This window comes from Hemibagrus wyckioides, linkage group LG21 (genome assembly GCF_019097595.1).
Source record: "Hemibagrus wyckioides isolate EC202008001 linkage group LG21, SWU_Hwy_1.0, whole genome shotgun sequence".
Lineage (NCBI taxonomy): Eukaryota > Metazoa > Chordata > Actinopteri > Siluriformes > Bagridae > Hemibagrus > Hemibagrus wyckioides.
The window spans coordinates 20,370,521-20,395,670 of NC_080730.1; the positions used below are offsets into that span (position 1 = coordinate 20,370,521).

The 25,150-nt window shown below is 42.9% G+C and overlaps 1 protein-coding gene across 4 annotated transcripts in view; it reads left to right on the forward strand.

Annotated features, from left to right (window-relative positions):
* The window catches only part of cacna2d2b (calcium channel, voltage-dependent, alpha 2/delta subunit 2b), a 42,619-nt gene that overhangs the window by 1,267 nt on the left and 16,202 nt on the right, over positions 1-25,150 (forward strand). For 2 of the 4 annotated variants that reach the window (XM_058373644.1, XM_058373643.1), the window contains 12 exons: positions 2,236-2,493; positions 12,676-12,757; positions 17,851-17,967; positions 18,046-18,105; positions 19,936-19,980; positions 20,319-20,442; positions 21,260-21,391; positions 21,565-21,622; positions 23,036-23,086; positions 23,745-23,844; positions 23,947-24,108; positions 24,587-24,697. In XM_058373644.1, the coding sequence (XP_058229627.1) occupies positions 2,375-2,493; positions 12,676-12,757; positions 17,851-17,967; positions 18,046-18,105; positions 19,936-19,980; positions 20,319-20,442; positions 21,260-21,391; positions 21,565-21,622; positions 23,036-23,086; positions 23,745-23,844; positions 23,947-24,108; positions 24,587-24,697 (1,161 nt within the window). In that variant the 5' untranslated portion in view covers positions 2,236-2,374. Of the gene's footprint in view, positions 1-2,081; positions 2,494-12,675; positions 12,758-17,850; positions 17,968-18,045; positions 18,106-19,935; positions 19,981-20,318; positions 20,443-21,259; positions 21,392-21,564; positions 21,623-23,035; positions 23,087-23,744; positions 23,845-23,946; positions 24,109-24,586; positions 24,698-25,150 lie in introns of those variants that run through there. The other 2 variants (XM_058373642.1, XM_058373645.1) reach the window with 2 other exon arrangements.

Here is a 25,150-nt window from a genome sequence, read left to right on the forward strand (position 1 = left end):
GAGAGAGAGAGAGAGAGAGAGAGAGAGACTTTGACTTTTACAATACCTTTTTTTACATGTCACATATAATAAAAATCAAAGTGACTCAATAAATAAATAAATACGTATTAAAATAATTTCAGTAACAGAGAGAGAGAGACAGACAGACAGACAAACAGAGAGAGACAGATGTGTAGTGTATCTGCTTCTCTGTAGTTGCTGTTAAAGACAACATGGTGTGTTGTTATTGGATTTATTTTGTGTTATTATTATTCAGAATCAGAAAAGGTTTTATTGCCAGTTTACAGCAAAGGGTCAGCAAAGAGCACTTTACAGTACTAGGAATTTGTCTTGGTTTCAGATGCAAACATATACACAGGTATGAAATGTCTGTGTTGATGTGATGGAGCTCGATGTGAGCGGAGTTACTGATACTGATACTAAGTTACTGATTTCAGTGACTTAACTGAAGTTTCTGAATTGAAATCCCTGGATGGTCAGAGAGCCACAGGTCAGCCACTGAGTGACTCCTCAAGCCTCAGCTGAGTGGACAGTTTTCTGTCTGGTGTGTAAGCCAGTCGGGATAAAAGCCTCTGCTAAATGAATGAACATGACTAGATGTGGTGTGTGATTATCAGCAATCACTGTCATCATCCTCTTACTCTCTGATTTCTCTGGAACAGCCAGACGCTTTGACTGCACAGATAGGATGTGAAGAACACACACACACACACATACACACAGAGTGAGATTATAGCCTGGCTCTGTTCTGCATGCCACTGCAAGAATACATTAGTCAGATACAAGTCTGAGACAAAGCTTGCTGAGAGCTGTATCCGGCCTAATTATGGGAGACGAGGAGTTTGTGTGTGTGTGTGTGTGTGTGAGAGAGAGAGAGAGATATGCAGAGGAAGAGAAAGTTCCTCCCTCCTGTAGTGCACAGCATGGCCGGTGTTGTCAGTAATTAGGCTGTGCAGTTTGGGGCATGGCAGCTGGATTACAGGCTGCTACAGTGTGTGTGTGTGTGTGTGTGTGTGTTTAAGAGTATGGAAAACATGGGTATGTCCCAAGTGTTGCATGTTGGAAAACTTGAGGGAAAATGTTTTTATGGTGAGTACACAGACAGAGATGCTGTTACCAAAGACAATAGCATAACTTTGCTAGTCAGCTAATTAGCAGTGTAACAAAAATAAGGGGGAGGGAGGGAGGGATGGGGTCGAGGGATGGGGTGAAAGAAAGAAAGAGAAGCAGCAGGTAAATGTGCTAGACTAGGTGTTTATTATATTGTAAAGCCGTGTGAACTCCACTCCTGGAAGAGAAGAGCAGTGTGACGGAGCTCAGACATATTGTATCGAGACTTTTCTGCAGAAAGATAAAGGCGAATGTCCTTGCAGTTCTCTCAGGCTGTAACTCATTTCTATCTGTACATCAGGAGGAACTCGCTGTTCCTGCCGGCTCTCTGCCTCTCAGGCGGCTGGTTTCAGTGCCAGCTTCCTGGCAGGCGTTTCTTCTGCTCCTGAATGATCTGAAGCCTGATGTGAGGTAATGCAGGACTGGAGAGCATGCTGAGTGCTGCTGGTGATGAACACAACCAGACTCGCTACTTGAGATAAAACCCATTAAACAAACCATTTATTTATTTTGCAGTTCCAGTGTCGCCCCCTCCAAAAGTATCGGAACAGCAAGGCAGAGTCTACTGCTTTGGCTCAACACATTTAGGTTTTTAACATCAACCTTTCATTCCCTGATATTTTCCATCTCGATGTTTAAAAACCATCTCATCATGCTACATTTTACTGTATAAACAGTTAGGAGCTCTGAAACTCTGCCCTGGGTTTGACCTGTGAATAAACAGGTCAGTTAAAGAAAACTGCAGCATCTGCTGACAGAAATGATGTGAGAGCTGTAAAGAAACCCTGAAAATAGACACTAACATCACCAATGACCTCATAATCATCTGTAATCTATAATCTGTAGATCTCACACCCAAGTGTCTTCAGTGTAGAGCTACAATAAAGAGCTGAGGGTCCATCACCTTCAGGAGGACTGTGTCGATTACTCAAACATCTCTGAGAGAGAGAGAGAGAGAGAGAAAGAGAGAAAGAGAAAGAGAGAGAGAGACAGGCAGACAGAGGGGGAGAGAGAGAGGAGCGCGGGCGGCAGGCAGTCAGTAGTCTCCGGATTCTCTCAAATCAAGCCGTCAGCTTTTCTCCTCATCACCTCACACCTTTTTATTCTCTTTTCATTTTCCTGTAGTAAACCGCAGCCCCGGATCTTCCACACATCCGGATATCACATCCCCCTCTTGTCCACGAAACCCCTTTTTTCTGTTGTTTTTTTTCTCCCTCTCTCCGTTCTTCGACGAATCTTCGCTCGGTGTGGTTTTTAATGGAACATGGCGATACGGACTCGGTCCTACAGCGTCGTGTGCTTGCTGACCGTTCAGATCATCATCCTCATCTTCAGCGTGCCGTGGAGCGGAGTGGACAGCCTCACCTTCCCGCAGCATTACACGTGAGTAACGGGACAGACACGGGAGAAAAAATAAGCATGCGTGATGCGGGTCCTGTGCTGCCTGCGGTTTTAACACACCCCGGGTTCAGACATGAGGTCAATTTCCGCGGGTCGAAGCCCGAATGACCCTTTAATTGGATGTATAGTGCTCTGGATAGGCTGTGAAAAGCCGTTGGTTGTGTTCCAAACCGCATACTATGTCAGAAATAGTGGCCTACACCGCCTATAGCACACACACACACACACACACACTGCTGTCTATATTCACGCCACACGGCGCTGTTTCAAATCTTCAGCTGAAGGACCGAGTTTCGTTCATTTAACAGCCAGAAGCCGCAGTGTTATATTCTCACATTTCCTTAAACCTTAATGGAGGTGTTTATAAACAGATATATACCCTACACACACGCGCGCGCGCGCACACGAACACACTGCCTTTAGTTCTTTAATTTTTAAATGGATTGCTCACGCGCAAACGAGAACGCGCAAACTAACGGCTTTAACGCTCTCCTTTGTTAATCATATATATCTATAATCTATAAGCAGAGTTTATCTCTGTAACCCTACAGTTCCCTACAGGGGAAAAGCAAGAGCACTACACCTAGCACTGTTCTAAAGGACAGAGGTGTTAACTAAACTTGCACAAAGTTACACTCCATCACATTCCATCACACAAACAGCTCCACAGCTTTCAGGACCATCGCCATGTCCTTCTCCCTCCTGATGCCCCTCACATCCCAGGAAACGAGATCCCTCTGTAGGGTCCCTGCATAGGGGGTGCCATTAAAATGCCATTAAAAGCTGAAGCCAGCATTTTTATTGTTGCACCATCACTGAAGTTTATGTCGTGGTTCATTTGAAATAAAGTGCATTCTAGATATTTCATAGTTGCCAGGGTACATTGTTTGTATGTCGATGTTTACACCGTTTATTGTGGTGTTGATTGACATGTTTCTGCATAGTGTAGATCCTTCTGCCATGGTCAATGCCACTGCCATGTTGAGATCATGTGACTGTCAGTAAAACCCAGAGGAAAGGCACCAGAGAAGAGGGCGGTTTATATATGAGCTCACTGGCTTCAGTTTTTGCTTTAGACTGTGTCTCATATTGCCAGTCCTTCATGTCGGTCCATCATCCTCCAAGTCTGCACTTTGGTGACATAAACAAAGTAGGAATTGTGGCAAGGTCTTGAGTACTCAAACCTCTGTCAGTGTGTTCAGTGATAGCAAGTTGTTCAGTATTATAAGAGCACTAGAACGTGAGAGTCTGATGTGATTAGAGAGTCTGACGTGATCTTTGTTGAATAATAATGACAAAGTCAACCTAAAGATAATGGTACAGTATTGTCCGAGAATGTGGCTGTGATTTCTGCTGTGATCTCATACACTGATTTCATAATAAACTTCTCTTATCATACTGTCTAATCATGTTTTCTTAAAAGGAACAGCAGTTGATCCAGTCCAGATCAGATTTCAAGCCTGTTAATGACCAGACTCCAAAAGTAGGCTTCAATCTGATAGATCCAATCAGCAGCCAATGAAACCTGAGAGGAAATACAGAGAAACAGGCGTTCAATGCTGCAATCTTTTTATAACACTGCTATGGTGTATCCAAGGCTTATGTAGCAAAATACAGAGGTAATAAACCTACACTATACGCCCAAAAAATTCTGCCCCCTGACCATCACACTCCTGTTACGTTATAAAAAGCTCCACTTTTCTGTGAAGGCTTTCCGCTAGATGTTGGATTGTTTCTGTGGTTATTTGTGATAATTCAGCTACAAGAGCATTAGTGAGCTCAGACATTGGTGTTGTGAGAGTGAGGAGGTCTGGGTTTCAGTGGGTGGTCAGTGGGGTTGAGTCAGAGTCAGGGCTCTGTGCAGGACACTCCAGTTCAACACGAGGATTCAACAATTTACTGTCATATGTACAGCAAACAGTGTGTTACACGTACAATGAAGTAATTCTGAATCCTCTAAGAGTCAGAGGGTACTATCTGTCTTTGGTGACGGTGGTGGTGGGCAGTGGATGGGTGACGGTCACAACCCTGATGGTCTGTGGGTAGAAACTGGCTTTAACAGTCCTGTAGCATCTGCCTGATGATAAGAGTGTGAAAAGGCTGTGCTGGGGTGACTGTTGTCTTTAAAGTTGTTGTTGGCTCTCTTGATGGCTCTGGCATGGTAGAGGCTTTCCAGTCATGGTAAAACCATTCCAGATATGGCTTGGCTTTAGCTTTCACCACCTTCTGTAGAACTTTCCGGTCCTGAGTTTCCAAACCAGACCATGACGGAGCTAGTGAGGACGCTCTCAATTACACATCTATAAAAGCTACTGAGGATTCAGCTTGGCATGCCAAATTTCCTCAGCCTTCTCAAGAAGTGCAGACACTGACCGGATTTCTTGACTAGTTGTGTAGTATTATATTATGAGACCAGGTGAGATCCTCAGGAATCTGAAGCTGCTCACTCTCGCCACCTCTGTCTCATCAATATGTAGTGCAGAGTGATGCTCACTCCTCCTCGGTGGATCAGCAATCATCTCCTTTGTTTTGTTGATATTGTACCTGAGATTGTTGTCCTGGCACTGTTCTCTGGGTCAGCCACTTCCCACCTGTATGCTGACTCCTCGTCTCCTGTTAATAGACCAGTATTGTCGTCTCATCAGCAAATGTGATAATATTGGTATTGTACTTGGAGGCCATACAGTCTTGAGTGAAGAGTGTGTAGAGCATGGGGCTCAGCACACAGCCCTGTGGAGTTCCTGTGTTTATAGTCATTGACCTGAAAGTGTGGTGTCCGACTTTAACAGACTGGGGTCTGCCTTTAAGGAAGTCTAGAAACCAGTTGCAGATGGTGGGTGGTGCCCCAAGATTGTTGGTGAGCTTTGATGGTATCACTGTATTGAATGCTGAGCAATAATCAATTAACCGCGTTAACCTCAACACCAGCTGGACTTACACTACTGAAGTTATGGTATAAAGACATCTAGAATTGTCCTGAATGGGAATCGGTCCATCTTGCACAAGAGTGTGGGTACAGAAACATTCCCAGTAATATCAGAGTGTCCACATAAGGGTGATTAATCGCATGGGTGAGGTGAAGCTGTGGCTGAAGGACGGTCTGCTGGAGCTGTAAATCCCCCGTGTATTACCTCGTGTTCCTGTAGCAGCTTACTGAACTCAGGACATTGGAACATCTGGACTCTTCTTGCCAGCATGTGTGTGTGTGGTGGTGGTGAGAAAGGGCTGTCCAATGACAGCACGACTTGCTGGAAGGAGGGAGTCTCTGTCCAATCAGAGTGGAGCTTTGAGAAGGCTGGAATGAGAACCTATTTGTGGATGATGGATGGCATTTTTATCTCTATCTCTCTGCTCTCCCTCTCTCTCACTGTAAGTGAAATGAAGCAGAATGGCCACAGCAAGCACTACTCACGCTCCTCTAATAAAGATTTTATGGTGCATCAGTCAGTCAGGACACAGGCCTTCTTTCTCTCTCTCTGTACCAGCGAGGTTTCAGGGGAGTGGAGAGGATCCACGTGCAGAGTGTGTTAATGAAATGTCAGAATGCAGAACGCCAGCGAGGGTGAAAACGTGCACTACGGTGACTGCAGAAAATGGAGAAGCAGAATATCCTGACCTCTGCTCATTTATGAAATCGTTTGTCGATGTTAGACATGAGGCATTTCAGGTGATAAGATCTGATGTGTTTGCTCTCACTGTAGTAGCATTTGCCTGCACAACCCCATCAGCTGCTATATATAGTAACAGCACAGCCACTTCAGTGCTGTAGCACGGGGTGATGATGGATCTGAACCCATTTAATGCTTCTAACAGCAACAAAATCTGAAAAAGACATGGATATCACATGTTGGTCACTGGTATGGACATAGATGGACATAGTTCTCCCCTGACCTGCTGCCATTCTTGTATCCGTCCATGATTTTGTTTGCTGACATCAAGAAGAGCTGTGCACTGAGACAGACATCAATAAAGTTAGACTAAACTGGTAAATTTTTATGATTTTCTGATCGGAAACCACATTGTTATGAGTTTAGATTGATGTGTTTCTGCGACTCGTACAAGGAAATGGAACAAAGAAACAAGACTTAAGGACATTTAAAACACAAAAACAGAGAAAGGAAACTAAGATAAGGCAGAATGATCATATGGGTCCATCTCGGTTCCTCTTTATTCATCTGTCCTCTCCTTCCTTCTGGTCCTTTCTGTGGTGTACATAGCGATGGAGGAATCACGTGTGTGTGTGTTTCTAGAGTCTCTCTCTGTTCTAGGGTAATTTTAGAAATTTTGCACTTCATTAAATCTCCTCAGTCATGTTTGAGGCCCACGCCGGTCACCCACCAATCCAGTGTTTTATTCCTGTGTCCATTACGTTCCCACGGAATGAGTGACGTGTCAGAATGGTGGTATTTAACTCCTTTTTTAATCCAATTATCTCTGTTCATAAAGCGACTACAGAAATCTAATCATCTAGCAGCCCACATACATGTCGCTGGATACAGTTACGCTACAGTAAAGCTGAAAAAGTACCTGTTTTCACCAAAACCGCCATCGAAAAGGAGATAATTGGGGCACGTTAGTTAGCGAGAAAACGTCCCACTTAATGACATTGACATTATAGCGGACGACACAATCGCACAGCTGGGAGATGGAAGATTTCCCACAGCGGCGTTTATAACAGCAGCCGTTTAATTTCTCTACAACTGCTTTGAAAAGGGAAATAACACACGCTGAAGCCACCGTAAAAATAGCAAATGTTAATTAGCGAGGAATGTCACTCAATGACGACCGATCGTCCTGCCAATGCCCAGCGGTTATATTATTAATAACATCACTAATTCTGTTTCTTTAAAACTTTTAAATCCTCTCTAGCATTTTACTCATTTTTGTAATCCAAACCTGTCACATCTGTGACATTTCTGTACAGCGGAAACAAAAAAACAGTGCGTTTATCAGCGAATTAGCCAATCAAGTGAAAGCTTCTAACTTTATTATCTAACTTGAAACTCATCAGCTGTAACTCTAGTAGCTAACTAAGTTGTCATGCTTTCAAGTGCATTAATGTAGCAGGAGAATGATGTTGCATTACCGGGCAGAGAAAATGAACAAAAACTGGAATTTCCTGGAAGGTTGGACAACCTCCATTCTTTTCTTTCCCGAAAATATCTCTGACGTTTGTGGCCTCGACAGAGCAGCAGCAACGAGCAGCACTTTGGCTGTGAGCTGCAGTGTCTTGTGGGTCTTTAATATGACTGACCGGAGCCCCATCCATATAGAAACATTAGTTTTCCCAAACCTATTTCTAGTTACATAACACACTCATTCAGAGGCAGTGACGTAAACCATTATTTCATGTTCTGTGTGTTGTTTGTATTAGTAAGAAACAGAAAATAATGAGGATTAGAACCAGAGCATTTCACTCAACTAGACAATGAAAACTTACATTATTCACAGACTTTAAAAATAATAATAACACATCAGCCATCACCAAGAAATTTGTATATACACTATATTGCCAAAAGTTTTGGGACACCACTCCAAACCATTAAATTCAGGTGTTGCTTTTCAGGGGTTGGGCTCGGCCCCTTAGTTCCATAGTTCCAACTTTGTGGGAACAGTTTAGGATGACCCCTTCCTGTTCTAACGTGACGGTACACCAGTGCACAAAGCAAGCTCCATATAGACATGGATGAGTGAGTTTGGTGTGGAGGAACTTGACTGCCTACTGAGTCCTGACCTCAACCCAATAGAACACCTTTGGAATGAATTAGAGTGGAGACTGCAAGTCAGGCCTTCTCATCCATCATCAGTGCCTGACCTCACAAATGTGCTTCTAGAGGAATGGTCAAAAATTCCCATAAACACACTCCTAAACCTTGTGGAAAGCCTTCCCAGAAGAGTTGAAGCTGTTATGGTTGCAAAGGGCAGGACAACTCCATATTACAATCATGTCCATGTAAAGGCAGACGTCCCAAAACCTTTGGCAATATAGTGTATGCTTCTTCAAATCAAAGCAAAAAAGGTGTAAATGACTCAGACGCTCAGACAGAATAATGACGCTCCTAAATTTGATGTCAGAACTTCAGTCACCAACACACTGCACAGCTGGCTGATGCTTCAGTGGGATGTCTCCCTTTACATGCACATTTTTGACCATTCCTCTAGAAGCACATTTGTGAGGTCAGGCACTGATGTTGGATGAGAAGGCCTGGCTCGCAGTCTTCGCTCTAATTCATCCTAAAGGTGTTCTATGGGGTTGAGGTAACTCGCCTATCCATGTCTTCATGGACCTTGCTTTGGTCACTGGTGTGCAGTCATGTTGGAACAGGAAGGGGTCATCCCCAAACTGTTCACACAAAGTTTGGAGCATGAAATTGTCCAAAATGTGTTGGTATGAAGCTGAAGCATTAAGAGTTCCTTTCACTGGAACTAAGGAGCCGAGCCCAACCCCTGAAAAACAACACCTGAACTCAGTGATTTGGAGGGGTGTCCCAATACTTTTGGCTATATAGTGTATCATTAATAGTTAATATTATTTAATAAAAATCGTTTTCTCCCTCTTTACTAATGTGAGGTGTGGAGACAGATTTCCAACACGCTTAAACAGGATCTGAAGTGTTCCTGTATCGCATGAAGCTAATGGACTGTGGAATGTTCTCATGTCTCGGATGTAATTAATTAAATCCGCAGACAAAAGCGAGAGGTCTGAGAGACGCTGTGTAGTCTGTGGGAGACTTCATTTAGCTAAATGAGGCAGTTATACGCTACAGGAATATTCACACTTGGAGAATAAGAGCTGAACACAACACACACACACACACACACAGCAGGCTCATTACGGTTAAGTATTCCAGAAAAGTTATTTATGTAGACTGACATAGACACAACAATTAAAGTCATAATTACTGCAGTTATAAGAACAGAAACGGTTTGAAGGTGAAGACCTGCAGTCTGCTGTTCAGTTGTTATGAGAAATCTACGTAAAAACGTTGATGTCTTAGTCTTGACACAAGCAAAGGAGATTTTTTTGTGTTTTCTGATGTATAATAGGTCTTGTGGGGGCCGAGGTTCATGGTTCATAACACGCACTATACTAAATGACACTTTACACCACTGAGTTTCTCCTCAGCAGCCATTCAATTATGATTATATACATTTTTTGTTGTTTACTGCTCTGCTATAGTGTGTGTGTGTGTGTGTGTGTGTGTGTTGTACATGGCTACTGAGGCCCAATGGAACTTGAATTTTTTATTGCTTCGTTCCAGTGACATAGAAAAGAGCTCTCTGGGGTATATAGCGAGCGCTGGAATGCGGCCCTGCTGCTGAAAAAAAACTGCATTCAGCTTCTGCTGTAATGCGCATTTACACTGAGATTCTGAAACGCTGCATACTGTATGGGTGTACAATATAAAATGTGTGTATATATGTATAAAATAGTATATCACACACACACACACACACACTGAATAGGACACCAGTCAAGGCACCATGCATATACAAATTCACGCTGGATTACACCTGGGGCAATTTAGCATGGCTAATCCTCCACAGGGTACCATGGGTCTCTCTCTCTCTCTCTCTCTCTCTCTCTCTCTCTCTCTCTCTCTCTCCATCTTCAGCATGACTGATAGATTCCACACGTCTCTGGATGAAGCGTTGTTCTTCCTAAAGTTGTTTCCTCAGTAGGTGTTGAGTTGGATTGAGATCTGATGACAGTGGAGCACAGATGGAGGACAGATGTTACTTGATTCCATGTTCCTACTGAAGCATCAGCCAGCTGTGCAGTGTGTTGGTGACTGAAGTTCTGACATCAAATTTAGGAGTGTCATTTTTCTGTCTGAGCGCCTGAGTCATTTACACCATTTTTTGCTTTGATTTGAAGAAGCATACACTATATTGCCAAATGTTTTGGGACATCTGCCTTTACATGCACATGATTGTAATATGGAGTTGTCCTGCCCTTTGCAGCCATAACAGCTTCAACTCTTCTGGGAAGGCTTTCCACAGTTTTTAAGAGGGTGTTTATGGGAATTTTTGAGGTCAGGCACTGATGTTGGATGTCTCCTCTCTAATTCATCCCAAAGGTGTTCTATGGGGTTGAGGTCAGGACTTCAGGCCAGTCAAGTTCCTCCACACCAAACTCACTCATCCATGTCTTTATGGACCTTGCTTTGTGCACTGGTCTGCAGTCATGTTGGAACAGGAAGGGGTCATCCTCAAACTGTTCCCACAAAGTTGGGAGCATGAAATTGTCCAAAATGTCTTGGTATGAAGCTGAAGCATTAAGAGTTTCTTTCACTGGAACTAAGGGGATGAGCCCAACCCCTGAAAAACAACACCTGAATTGAATGATTAGGAGTCGTGTCCCAAAACTTTGGCAATATAGTGTAGCATGAACCTTCTCACAACCCGTGTCACTCCATACAGACTGTCCAGCATGCCAGTAAAATGCATCATTGTGTGAAGTAAAAGTGAATTCGTTCCCATGTTAGTGTTGGTGTGGAGTAGAACTACTCTGATCCATCATGGAAATGGACTGGCAAGAGTACACAAGATTCCAGAAACATCTGGAATTCCTGTCATTTCTCCACTCGTGTATCTTATTCACATTTAGTTAGTGAGTTAAAAGTCGCTCGTCTCTCTGCTGTGTCTTCGTTTTTCTGTCTCAGTGTGTCACCTGTTGTTATCTAGTGGTCATGTTGCACTGATTTATACATGTGCTCGGGATCGTACCATGTGTGTGTGTTCATGCTGTTACGCTAATCCATCACGGTTCCTCTAGTCAGTGTGTGTCATTGATTAGTGTAACTGTTCCCTCATCAGGAAGCTGTAGGAGGTAAAAGCAGCTACGGGTCATCTCCACCATGACTGAGTGATGTGTTCTCGGTCTGCAGTGTGGATTTCTCCTGGAGTCGCTTTTACAGCTAGTTGTATTGTTGAGGTGTTTCATGTTTTGGGGCAGTGTGTGGTTTAGTGTGTGTGTTGGTATGTAAGAGTGATTTTTTTTTTTTTCCCTTCTCACTATAACTAGTGAAAGTTCTGTACCTGCTTTACAAATGATCTCGTCCAAAAACCCACTGGAGATCAAACATCATTAATTCTCAAGGTGAACTTGTTAGCAGTGAAGTAAATGTTCTGTCAAGTGACTGATAAATAACCACAGTGCTGCTGCATGCAGCTGTGCAAGACGTGCTGCCGATTTATTTATGAAGGGCCTGTTTTTATTTCTTATTTATTACTTTTTTTATTTATTTTTCACCAGCACAGCACCACACAGAAGGTGTTTAATGTATCTGCTGCTGGAGATTAAATCAATATCAGGTGAAGTGAGAGCAGGTTTGGGCAGATGGTTTTGATCAGCGCTTTTGCAGCGTCAGAATTCAGACTGACAAATTTATGTGCAAACTGTCAGCTTTAATGTGCAGATATTGACGCGTGCTGTTTCACTTTTAATATAAATGTAAATTTTTTGGCGCTCTAATATGCGTATTGTTTTGGTCAGCAGCATGTGAGAGCGGCGCTGTAGATCGAGTGTGTTTCACGCTGCTTGTCTGTAAAGGAGGATAACAATCAGGGTTTTGTCACGAAATAACAGCATGTCATTTCTCTTCCTTTTGTTTCTCTCTCCCTCTCTCTCTTTCTCTCTCTCTCTCTCCCTCTCTCTCTCTCCCTCCCTCTCTCTCTCTCAGTCCCTTCATGATTCTAATCTCTTTTAATCCATCTGTTTCTATATATTCCATGTTCTGTTTTTTCATTAACCAGAGTGTGTTATTTCCTGATATACCTCTAACACCAGGTGCTGTTATCACAGGGGTTGTTGTTGTTAAAACATTTCATTTATTTGGTTCAAAAATGGTTTGTTTTTTCCAAAATTGTTCTAAACTAACAAGAAATAAATGACAGAAATATGATTAGAACACTCATACAAAACTAAATGTAGATTAGCTGTAACACTGAACATTTTAAATATCACTAGAAACATTTATTGCTTATAGAGCGTGTTTTAAACTCTCATATTGATCCACATTGATTGCACGGATGTCTTAAGGTGCCACAGACGACCTTTAAACACTCCTCAGACGCTGTGTTAAATGATGCGAGTCTCCGTGTGGTGCTGTGACTGTGAGTGCACTAATTCTACCTCACTTCCTGTCTGTCTCTCTGCAGGATAATGCACTGGGCTCGGCAGATAGAGCAGGAGATCGACCGAGTCCTGCAGCAGATCAGTGGAGTGCAGCAACTTAAAGGGGTGAGTGTGTGTGTGTGTGCATTTGGCAGTTAGTCCTATTCCCCCTAGTATATTCTCCTTCTGAGTAATCTGACTGACTGTGTGTGTGTGTGTGTGTGTGTGTGTGTGTCAGCTGCTGTGTGTGTCTTGTCCTCTGTCGATCTTCCTCCCTGGAAGCAGCTTCAGTAAAAATAACTTGGCCTTTTCAGACTTTTCTGCCAAACATTTTCATGCTATTCGTGTACACTGGGCTGAAATGTCAGACAGGTGAGTCACTGAGAGCTCATTAAATGAAACCCCTTTCCATTATAAACCCTGTTAAATATCCACTTCATAAAGTGATAAAGTGCGTCAGATATCCGCACATGCAGGTGATGTAGGTAATTTTGCTAAAAGTAGGCTTTAAGGGCCTGCTGAGCTTGTTCCTCCTCCAGTGGCTTCCTGGGTCAACTAGGGTCCCTGGTTAGCAAGAGTGAGGAACTGGAACTTTGTAGGTAGGGGAAGGACATGCAGGAAATAGAGAATGGAGAAAGAAAGGGGAACTAGGGGAGATAGGGGACCTATGGAGGTAAGGGAACCAGGGGATTTGGGGGCAGTAGGGGAGGTTATGATGCTAGGGAGGGTAGGGTATATAGAGGTAGGACTAGGGGAAGAAGGGCAACTCTGGACTGGGGGGGGGTGTCTATAAAAGTTGGAGGGTTTATTGTTTATCATTTTGTGTTGTCTGTGGCTTCATGGTGTAACTGAGCACTGGCCAGAAGTTTGCTGCTGACCGAAGTTTTGTTGCCTGTCCAATGACAATAAAATAATCTAATCTTCTCTTAAGAGATGTCGGGTTATTATTAGAGGGAGGGGAACTATTTCTAGTCTATCTCTTCAGGCAAGATAGGGAATCTTTATTTTCCATAGCTTGTTGGTCCTTGATTATCATGAATCAGGTGATAGGAAGTGTCCTGTGATAGATGTGTTGTTAGTGTTGAGGCATTGTGTGGGACAGGTGTATGTGTGTGTGTGTGACAAGGAACATGTGTGTGAAAGTGGATTCGGATGATCTGATGACAGCTTGTCTTGTGGGAAACTTGTGAGACTGACAGAGTGGTTTAATTGATTTCTGTAATAGAAAAGTCCAGAGCGACTCAGAGGAGACACTCTGTCATTACCGATCAAACTGTCCGAGTGAATGGACCTGATCCAATTTACCCGCACGCTTCTCTCCCCGGCGCTCTTGCAGATGGGAGACGCTTTCCACCGTCTGTGTGGGAGATTGTAAAATCGGCTTTGCGGCCTTTGCTCTTATTACAGTCTGCTCCTCGGTCCTGATTGGATTTGGCCGTGAGTGCGTTCTGGGAAAAAGTGAGAAATGGTTAGAAAAGTGTAATTAGAGTTCAAGGAGCCCCAGTGTTACAAACTCAACACCTCAGCTAGGTTTTATTGCCGCATGTCCTGCAAAAATGTGACCTTGGGCTAAACGAATTGCGTCCCTCACCAGCACATGGCTCTATCAGATGTTAACTACAGATTTTAATCACACAGTATAACAGTCGTATATTAGCTGGAATTATTGCGCTAGTACCAGGTAGGTGTAAGGAGTACGTTATAACGAAGGCTTTGTTATGTTGTTTCACACTAGCTAGCGACACTCAGACGATCATTTTCTGCATGTGCAACAAAGAGCTGTAATTTTAGCGACATTGCTGTGACAAGACACACCTGATGTCTGATTCCTTTCGAAATTAGTTATCACAACAAATCCAGACCTTTATCTTTAAATGATCCCTCTCACCAATCCTGTGGCACATGTGATGTTTCTTCTGCTCGCCGTTTTACTTTCTGCCTGCGACTTTACATTTCCATCAGCGGTTCACGTACACACTGAGCCACAGCACTATAACCGGCTACGGCTAAGTCACAGTGTTCCACCATAACAGTGCGGTCAGTGCAGTGCTCACACGCTGCAGCCAGAAGGTGTTCACCAAATGCTAGGCTTTCTCTAGGCTTGAAATCTCTGCAGTTTTACTCATACTGGCCGTGATTTATAGTCCGGTCCCCTGAGTGACCCCTGAGCGTAATCTTTAAGCCTGTGAGGAGGTGGCAGATGGCATGGTGGGTTTGTGCCAGCTGGACGACGGAGCCTGAGTAACTCCCTCTGCCTTCAAATCGCTCTGTAGCTCGCCGTCTAGTTAAGGATATGTTGAGGGAAAAAAATATTATTTAATGATCTGTCTTGAAAAATGCTTCATGTTTTTCTGGCTAGAGAAAATCAGCGTTACTTTCTAGTTAGCATTAGATTTCTTTTTTTGTTTGCGAAAATTCGGCTTTAAAAGCCTGGATGTGAATAAAAACACACACATGAGCCTCACATGAAGGTAACGTAATGACACTGAATCTAGACAAGAAGAATAAAAAGACTTATCACTAAGAAAAAAACGATTTGCATGTGAACATTATAACATGTCTGTGTGTGTCTGTGTGTGTGTCTGTGTGTGTGTCTGTGTATGTGTCTGTGTGTGTGTCTGTGTGTGTGTGTCTGTGTGTGTGTGTCTGTGTGTGTGAGAAAGAGAAAGAGAGAGCAAGAGAGAGATGTTTGTAGAAGGAAAGCACTGGATCTGTTTACTTGTCCAGTTCTAGATGGAAGTACTATAAATAAACGCTGGTTATGAAAGATGTGTGTGTGTGTGTGTGTGTGTACTTGGATGTGTTTGTAGGAGGCATGTGTATCTCATGTCGCAGTGATTCAATTTAGTTGATTCTTCACTAAGTGATTTCAGGAATCATGAACTCTCAGTTCGATGGTTTAAGATGGAACAGGATCGAATGGTTTAAGATACAGAAATAATCTCAATTTATCATTTCTTTGCTTGAAAGCTGCAGAAAAATTTAATCATGTCTGTAACGTGAACACGTACTTTATAAAATTATCAAAACAAAAACATACTGAAACGTTATGTGAGACATGCTCACGCTGCTCGGCTGCGTACGGTCCTGGAGTGTATGGATCCAGTTTGGAGCTTCGTTAGGAGAGACTCGGCTCAGAGTGAGCTGCTTGTGTAAGAGTTTCCTGCTCATCATGACCAGAATAAAACTCACACCAGCTCCGAACTGGCAGCTCAGCGGTCATACACTTCACACTCAAGAGTGGTGAGTTTTAATAAATCACGTGACTGCTCTCCCTCTTCTCGATTTATCTTCTTGATCTCCTTCCTCTAATATCTGTTCCTTCACCATCTCCTGTTCTCCTTCATCTCCTGCCTCTAATATCTGTTCCTTCACCATCTCCTGTTCTCCTTCATCTCCTTCCCCTAATATCTGTTCCTTCACCATCTCCTGTTCTCCTTCATCTCCTTCCCCTAATATCTCTGTTCCTTCACCATCTCCTGTTCTCCATCATCTCCTTCCTCTAATATCTCTGTTCCTTCACCATCTCCTGTTCTCCATCATCTCCTTCCTCTAATATCTCTGTTCCTTCACCATCTCCTGTTCTCCATCATCTCCTTCCTCTAATATCTCTGTTCCTTCACCATCTCCTGTTCTCCATCATCTCCTTCCTCTAATATCTCTGTTCCTTCACCATCTCCTGTTCTCCATCATCTCCTTCCCCTAATATCTCTGTTCCTCCATCATCTCCTTCCTCTAATATCTGTTCCTTCACCATCTCCTGTTCTCCATCATCTCCTTCCTCTAATATATCTGTTCCTGAGCTGAGTCACCCCATGTGCCCTGGGCTTTTATTGCTTTTTATTAATTAGGCAATTAAATTAAATAATAAAATAAAATCAAATGAAATGCAGCAGACCTCACCCCCTTCTAGGTGTGTGTGTGTGTGTGTGTGTGTGTGTGTGTGTGTGTAATGTTCCTTGTAGAACCCGTGAATCTCTTCTGCACTGGCAGTGTTTTCACTGCTGATCTGCTCCAACTGTCTGAATGTGTCTGTGCAGCTGAGCAGCAAACAAACAGCAGCTTTAATGGTGTTCTAATTATCCTGAGCGTTTATAATTCACTGTTAGATCTGATGCTTCACTGTACGCCTGTTTATTCCGGGTTTTTTTGTTCAGCAAAAAATTTCAGCCTTTGACTGCATCTGTAAAATTATAAATTAAAATCCCTAAAATTAAATATATATTGGCTAGACCACTGGATCAGAGCATCTCCAAAACTGCAGCTCTTGTGGGGTGTTCCCGGTCTGCAGTGGTCAGTATCTATCAAAAGTGGTCCAAGGAAGGAACAGTGGTGAACCGGGGACAGGGTCATGGGCGGTCAAGGGTCATTGATGCACGTGGGGAGAGAAGGCTGACCCGTGTGATCCGATCCAACAGACGAGCTACTGTTGCTCAAACTGCTGAAGAAGTTAATGCTGGTTCTGATAGAAAGGGGTCAGAATACACAGTGCATCACAGCTTGTTGCGTATGGAACTGCATAGCCACAGACCGGTCAGGGTGCCCATGCTGACCCCTGTGCACCACTGAAAGCACCAACAATGGGCACATGAGCATCAGAACTGGACCACGGAGCAATGGATGAAGGTGGCCTGGTCTGATGAATCACGTTTTCTTTTACATCACATGGACGTGGAGTCCATGCCTCAACGGGTCAGGGCTGTTTTGGCAGCAAAAGGGGGACCAACACAATATTAGACAGGTGGTCATGATGTTATGCCTGATCGGTTTATATATGTGTTGTTAGGTCTTGTTAGCTGTATAGTGATCTAAAAATCTGGCTAAATGATTTGAGACGAGAAAACCTGTGCTGTCAGTCGTTCCATATTCAATGTCGTTTGGCTCATCTAGTAGTAGACTGGTGTGTGATTGAGTGAAGCTGTTAAAATATCAGAATATCAGCAAAATACATGACGTTCTGTATCCTGACCCCTCAGCTGCACTTCCTCTGCGGTTCTTCAGTATCTCTCTTGTAATATTTATACCTTTTTAAACAAAAGCCTGCATGTAGCAAGAAGGATTTTTGTTCTTGATGTTAGAAATGTACAGATAGATGGAGAGTTAACTGGCTGTGAGATGTGGAGGAGGAATTCATTTAGAATTGAATCATTCAAAAATGAATCATCTGGTGTTTGTGTTTCTCTCTCTCTCTCTCTCTCTCTCTCTCGGCTGTGTTTCAGCTGTACAGTGAGAAGAGGAGGCAGTACACCCTCGTCAGGAATAATCCCAGAGAGATAGTGGAGAAAGTGGCCTCAGACATTGAGAAGCTGCTGTCCAAAAAGAAGAAGGCTCTAGAGGTGAGGGAGGGAGCGAGCGTCATGCGTTTTAGTCAAATGGATGTGTGTAATAATATTAATCCTTTATTTTTTGGACAGAGACTGGCCACAGAAGCAGAGAGAGTGCAGACGGCACACCGATGGCAGGACGGCATCAAGGTCAGAAGCCTCTGGTTTTCTTATTTAAGGTCTACAGCTCTGGTTTATTGCGGAATGAAAACGCAGGGATTTATGAGACTATATTTTATCTGCTACATTTAACATGGTTGCTCCTTAATTATTCAAAAATCAATTACGTGAAGCCTCAGGGAGCAGCTCTCTAATGAGGTTCATGTCAGCCCTGTGCTCACGTTCAGCAGTATAAGTAAGGAATGAAACACTCGGGGAAACGCCGCTAGAGGAAAATGAATAACGGTGGAGTTACTGGTTCCAGCCAGAAGCTGATTATTTCTCTGTAACAGTATGTGCCCTCAGCAGTTTTCTTATGATTCTGATTTTTATTTATTAAAGAATGACACCTGACACTTTTACCCATTTCTGCTCGGGAACATCAGAGAAACAAGTTAGTTCCTGTTCGCACTGACACTGGAGACTCCTTCCATAAACCTGCCTCTTCTATAAAAACCTGACCAGATCAGCGTCTGCACACACTGCTTTTATTATTAATAGAGGATCTTTCATCACACATGTCCCTGAGAAAGAGCTGTTACTATAGAAACAATAATAAGGTGTGAGATATGCCAAAGCTCCTGGTATAGAAATGAACCTGGCACCTGATGGCCACCGGTGACTCCACCCATTATTTAAAGCCTTGAGGTTTGAACAGGGGATAAGTGTCTTTTCAAAAGAACAAGATGTTAGAAAGAGATGGATGGATTGTGAGGAATTTGAGAAGAAAGAGAGAGAGAATTATGGAAAAAAGCAGAGGAAAAAGAGAGATAAAGACACAAATAAAGAGTAACCAAGAGAGATAAAAGAAAAAAATAAAGAGAGAGAAGGAAAAAGACAGAAACAGTAGAGGAGAGAGCGAGAGAGAGAAAGGGAGAGAGAGGATGAAATCTACACACACACACACACACACACGCTGTGAGAGATGATGATGATGGAGGCATTCGTAGTGGCTGAGCTGACGTGTTCTCCTGCAGGTGGTGAAGATCAGCAGCTTGTTATTCAAGCTGACTTACACGTAGAGTTTATACACACACACACACACATACACACACACACACACACACAGAGCTTATTTGTGTCTGGTGAATAATAGCTCATGTTAAAGCATGCTGTATTGTAGATGGCTTTATCTTGTCTAATCATAACATGTCTTTCAGTTAATGTCTGTTTTTATTTAATTTATTTTTCCCACCAAAGATAAGGTCTTACACAACAACAAATTATCTCTGTTACAGCAACAAAAATCGGTCCAAGACCCAGTGACCTTATGGGTTGGTGGATGGGGGATTGGGAAGGGGACGGATGGTCTGGAGGGGATGGAGGGGGTGAAGCGATGGAGGGGATGGAGGGTCGGACAGGGTGGTGGGGTTGGGGGGTTGGCATCATTTTATTGCCATGACAACAGCTTGAGCAGATCAACATGACTGCTGTTAAACTACAACATGAACAGTGTGATGAAAATATTGATTAAAACATCACAACATTGCACAAGACTTTGAAATATGATAGATATATGAAAATATCTAGATTATTCTGTTAGATAGAGAATAGAAATAGATTTCAAGCATGAAATGAATAAAACATGCAATAACAGGCTTAATAATCCAATATTTTTAAGATAATAAACAAGTGTTTCTCAGTAACTGATAAATGAATTAAAAACTTCATGACACTCTCTGATGGTGTGTGTAATCATCTGGATGAAACATCTGGAGGGATCAGAGACTTCCCCAAGCTCACAGTCAGGAGAGAGAGAGAGAGAGAGAGAGAGAGACTCCTAAAGCTAAAGTTCATTTACCTTCCTCTCTCATCCTGCAGGAGTGGGAGATCGAGTACTACGACTCCAAGGCAGAGATGGACTACGTGAGTGTGTCTGTGTGTGTGTCTGTGTAAGCTTGTGCTGTGTGTTTGTGAGGTGTGTGTTTGTGTTCTATACTGTAATCTACACTGGACCATAAACTCAGTGCAGCAAAATGTGTTTATATGAGTCACTTTGTGTGTGTGTGTGTATGTGTGTGTGTGCACACACGCGTGTGTGTGCGCGTGCGTGTGTGTGTAATGTTTGTGTGCATCTGATGTGTGTAAATTTATATTCCACACTAAACTGGAAAGTCAGTGTAGCAAAATGTGTTTACGTGTGTGTGTGTGTGTGTGTGTGTGTGTATAAATCAGTGTATGACTCTCTTGGTTTTCCAAGGCAGGATGGGGAGGAGATAGAGCCTCAGATGTCTCTGAAGCTGGATTTTGTCTACGACCCAAATTTCAAAAACAACGTGAACTACTCATACACAGCGGTTCAGATCCCCACAGACATCTACAAAGGAGGTAGAGAGGAAGTGCTGCACTGCACTGAGCTTTACTCTCAATACTCACACTCACTCAGCACGGGGAAAACAATCACACACACTCTGCACACTCCGACCTGACTCGCTAATCCAGCAGCACCTACAGGGCTAATGTAGCTAACAAAGTCACAGCAGATTCCAGCAGTTTAGCAGCAGCTCACTCTCACCTGGTCAGTACAGCGCTGTAGCTTGTGCACAAAGATAAAGAAGTGTGAAGGACATCAAACGAGAAGGACGTATTAGTCCAGTCTCTGTGTTTAAACTCTGCTCTGAAACACTTTATATACACACACACACACACACACACTTCTGTGAAGGCAGAACTCCACACATGTACAAGAAATATAGTTTTATAGACAATTTCCTACTTCCTGTTTATCCTGAGTGACACACACAGTGTCAGGGTTAATAAAGGGACTCCAGGTGACAGAGAGAGAGAGAAAGAGAAAGGGATGATGGAGTGATAGTCCCGAAAGACAGGAAATGAGCTGAACTTTTTTCTAAATATGTTCTCTTTTTCTTCCTTTTTCCCTCTTTCATTCTGTCTCACCTCTCTCTCTCTCTCTCTCTCTCTGTCTCTCTCTCTCTCTCTCTTTCTCTCTCTCTCACTAACTGTCTCTGTCTTTAACCTCACTGAATGTGACTCTCCTATATTCTCTTTTTTGTCTGTTTTGGTCTTTGTGTCTAAATTTGTATTGCTTTTTGTTTCTTTTCATTCACTTTTTAATCTCTCTCTCTGTCTCTCTCTGTCTCTCTCTCTCTCTCTCTCTGTCTCTCTCTCTCTCTGTGTGCTGTAGCTCCGGTGATTCTGAATGAGTTGAACTGGACACAGGCATTGGAGAGGGTTTTTATGGAGAACAGTAGAGATGACCCCTCGCTGCTGTGGCAGGCATTCGGCAGCGCCACCGGTGTCACCAGGTATTATCCAGGTATGACCTCTGACCTTTACGCCCCTGTCATGTGGAGACCCTGACATGTTCTCAATAGTATTAGAAGAACAGAGATTATTTCAGTCCACAAACCTGATGTCCTGCAACAATCTACTGCAGGCTGCTTGTGTTCAGCTTCATGTTCATCCAGATGTTCTGTCCTGTCTCTGCAGCCACACCGTGGAGAGCGCCGGATAAGATTGACCTGTACGATGTCCGGCGGAGGCCCTGGTCAGTCTCACATTCCATCTTATGTGAAGATTTTGCCACAAATATTGTACCTAGACCATTGGTCACTTTCCTGCCTATCACACAGGTGCTGGCCAATCAGAGCGTTACGCTTCAGGTGCAGCTGCAGTGTGATGTTAAATGAGTGAGAACTAGCTAAAGACTGGGAATTCACCCTGATTAAACTGGGAATTCACCCTGATTAAACTGGGAATTCATACTGATTAAACTGGGAATTCACCCTGATTAAACTGGGAATTCATACTGATTAAACTGGGAATTCACCCTGATTAAACTGGGAATTCACCCTGATTAAACTGGGAATTCACCCTGATTAAACTGGGAATTCATACTGATTAAACTGGGAATTCACCCTGATTAAACTGGGAATTCATACTGATTAAACTGGGAATTCACCCTGATTAAACTGGGAATTCATACTGATTAAACTGGGAATTCACCCTGATTAAACTGGGAATTCATACTGATTAAACTGGGAATTCACCCTGATTAAACTGGGAATTCACCCTGATTAAACTGGGAATTCACCCTGATTAAACTGGGAATTCATACTGATTAAACTGGGAATTCACCCTGATTAAACTGGGAATTCATACTGATTAAACTGGGAATTCACCCTGATTAAACTGGGAATTCACCCTGATTAAACTGGGAATTCACCCTGATTAAACTGGGAATTCACCCTGATTAAACTGGGAATTCATACTGATTAAACTGGGAATTCACCCTGATTAAACTGGGAATTCACCCTGATTAAACTGGGAATTCATACTGATTAAACTGGGAATTCACCCTGATTAAACTGGGAATTCACCCTGATTAAACTGGGAATTCACCCTGATTAAACTGGGAATTCACACTGATTAAACTGGGAATTCACCCTGATTAAACTGGGAATTCACCCTGATTAAACTGGGAATTCATACTGATTAAACTGGGAATTCACCCTGATTAAACTGGGAATTCATACTGATTAAACTGGGACTTCACCCTGACTAAACTGGGACTTCACCCTGATTAAACTGGGAATTCATACTGATTAAACTGGGAATTCACCCTGATTAAACTGGGAATTCATACTGATTAAACTGGGACTTCACCCTGACTAAACTGGGACTTCACCCTGACTAAACTGGGAATTTACCCTCACTAAACTGGGAATTCACCCTGACTAAACTGGGATTTCACACTGATTAAACTGGGAATTCACCATCACTGAACTGGGATTTCACACTGATTAAACTGGGAATTCACCATCACTGAACTGGGAATTCACCCTCACTAAACTGGGAATTCAGACTGATTAAACTGGGAATTCACCCTGATTAAACTGGGAATTCACCCTGGCTAAATTAAATGCTAAAAGATTGTAATTATTTTGTGTTGCTTTTACAGGTATATCCAAGGAGCTTCATCCCCCAAAGACATGGTCATCCTCGTGGATGTGTGAGTGTTTGTGTCTGCAGGATGTGGGCAGTAAAGCCATCTCACACACAGAAAAGGCAACATGTGGACAGTTTGGGAATGACACAGGGGGGAAAATAGGAAAAATGACACAAATGTGCAGATTCAGTGGGTGGCTGTGAACGTTGTGAAACACACATGTACAGCAGATGAACACAAACTTTTCCCACCATGTGTCCAACTTTCTTTATTATCCGCTTTTAACTGGAATATATCATTAATTAAAATAATATTGTCCATAAAGTCCTTTCACAAATGGTTTTAGGGACACATCATTTTAATTCACTGAAGTGTTTGTTTTAGAAACTTTGTTGGTAGAACTGTTTGGTTTTCTTTTCTAGTAAAAATCTTCAGACGATTTTCTCTTTTGTCCAAAAAGGAACGTTTTTTCATTGGTGTCTATAATAAATATAATTAACTGCTGCTTCTTATATAGTTATGTAATGATATTTCAGTTGTACACACGTTAATGGAGTTTCATTATTATTATTGACACGTACATTACAGCACAGTGGAATTCTTTTCTTATCCCATCTCTCTCTCTCTCTCTCTCTTTCTGTTTCGCTTTCTCTCTCTCTCTCTCTCTCTCTCTCTCTCTCTCTCTCTTTCTGTCTCGCTTTCTCTCTCTCTCTCTCTGTAGGAGTGGCAGTGTGAGTGGTTTAACTCTGAAGCTGATTAAAGCGTCAGTTACAGAAATGTTGGACACTCTGTCTGATGACGATTACGTTAATGTGGCACGGGTGAGCAGGAGTACACACACAGACACACACACACACGCTATGAGGATGGTTTCTTCTCCTACATTTTCCTCCCTTTCCTCCCTCCATCTCTCCTGTGTTCAGTTTAATGAGAAGGCGGAGGCAGTGGTGCCGTGTTTTAAACATTTGGTTCAGGCGAATGTGAGGAACAAGAAAATCTTTAAAGAGCACGTGGCACAGATGCAGGCCAAAGGCACGACAGACTACAAGTCAGGATTCCACTTCGCCTTCAACCAGCTGCTCAACGTAAGACACCTGCACTGTCTGTCTGTCTCTCTCTGTCTGTCTGTCTCACTGTTTGTCTGCTTGCCTCTGTCTGTCTCTCTATCTCTCTGCGTGTCTAGCTCTCTGTTTGTCTCTCTCTGTCTGTCTATTTCTCTCTCTGTCTGTTTCTCTGTCTGTCTGTCTCTCTCTGTCTGTAATTCAGTGAGATGTTAATCAAGACACAGATAAACATTCTGTCTGCATGTCTGTGTGTTTGTCTGTCTAAATGTCTTTGTTCAGCCATTTATCTGTTTGTCTTGTCTGTCTTGTCTGTTTGTCCGTCTGTCCATCCATCCATCCATCCATCAGTTGGGTCAAGAGTGTTAGATATGTCTTTTCTTTAGACCTCAGTAAGTAATGTTTGTTAAACATGTATCAATTGCACATTCAGTGGCATGCAATGTAAACATAAACATCATTTTATATTGTAATATATTATATTCTGCATATTTTTTTGCAGAAGACAAATGTCCCCAGAGCAAACTGTAATAAAATAATAATGTTGTTTACGGACGGAGGTGAGGATCGAGCTCAGGACATCTTCGAGCAGTACAACTGGCCCAACAAGACGGTGAGTGATGTGTTGCACAGAAATGTTCAGGATCTTCCCCAGAGCAGGTCACGTGAGCTCATGGTCACTTACACCAAAGTCAATCACATGTGTGGGGCTTCAGTTATCTTGAATCTTGAAGCTCGTGTTCAGTTCATTACGTGAAGTTGTGTAACAGATTTTCTGTAATATTGTGTGTTCAGTCCAGTTCTGTAAAACAGGATATTATTGGAAACGTATCGAGACGTCTGGTATAGACAAGACACAGAGGCGGGGTTTAGTCTTATAACTGATTGAATTTCAATCCACGCTTCGTGCATCTCTCTGTTCACTTGTCTGTTATGTGCTAAGCCTCACGTTTTCAGCATCTCCAAGCGAGCGGGTTCCATTAAACACCCCGCTGCCCGATCAGTGGACGCTGGCTATGTTAGCATCCTGTGAATGCTGAGCTGAAAAGTACCGCGTGTTATCCGA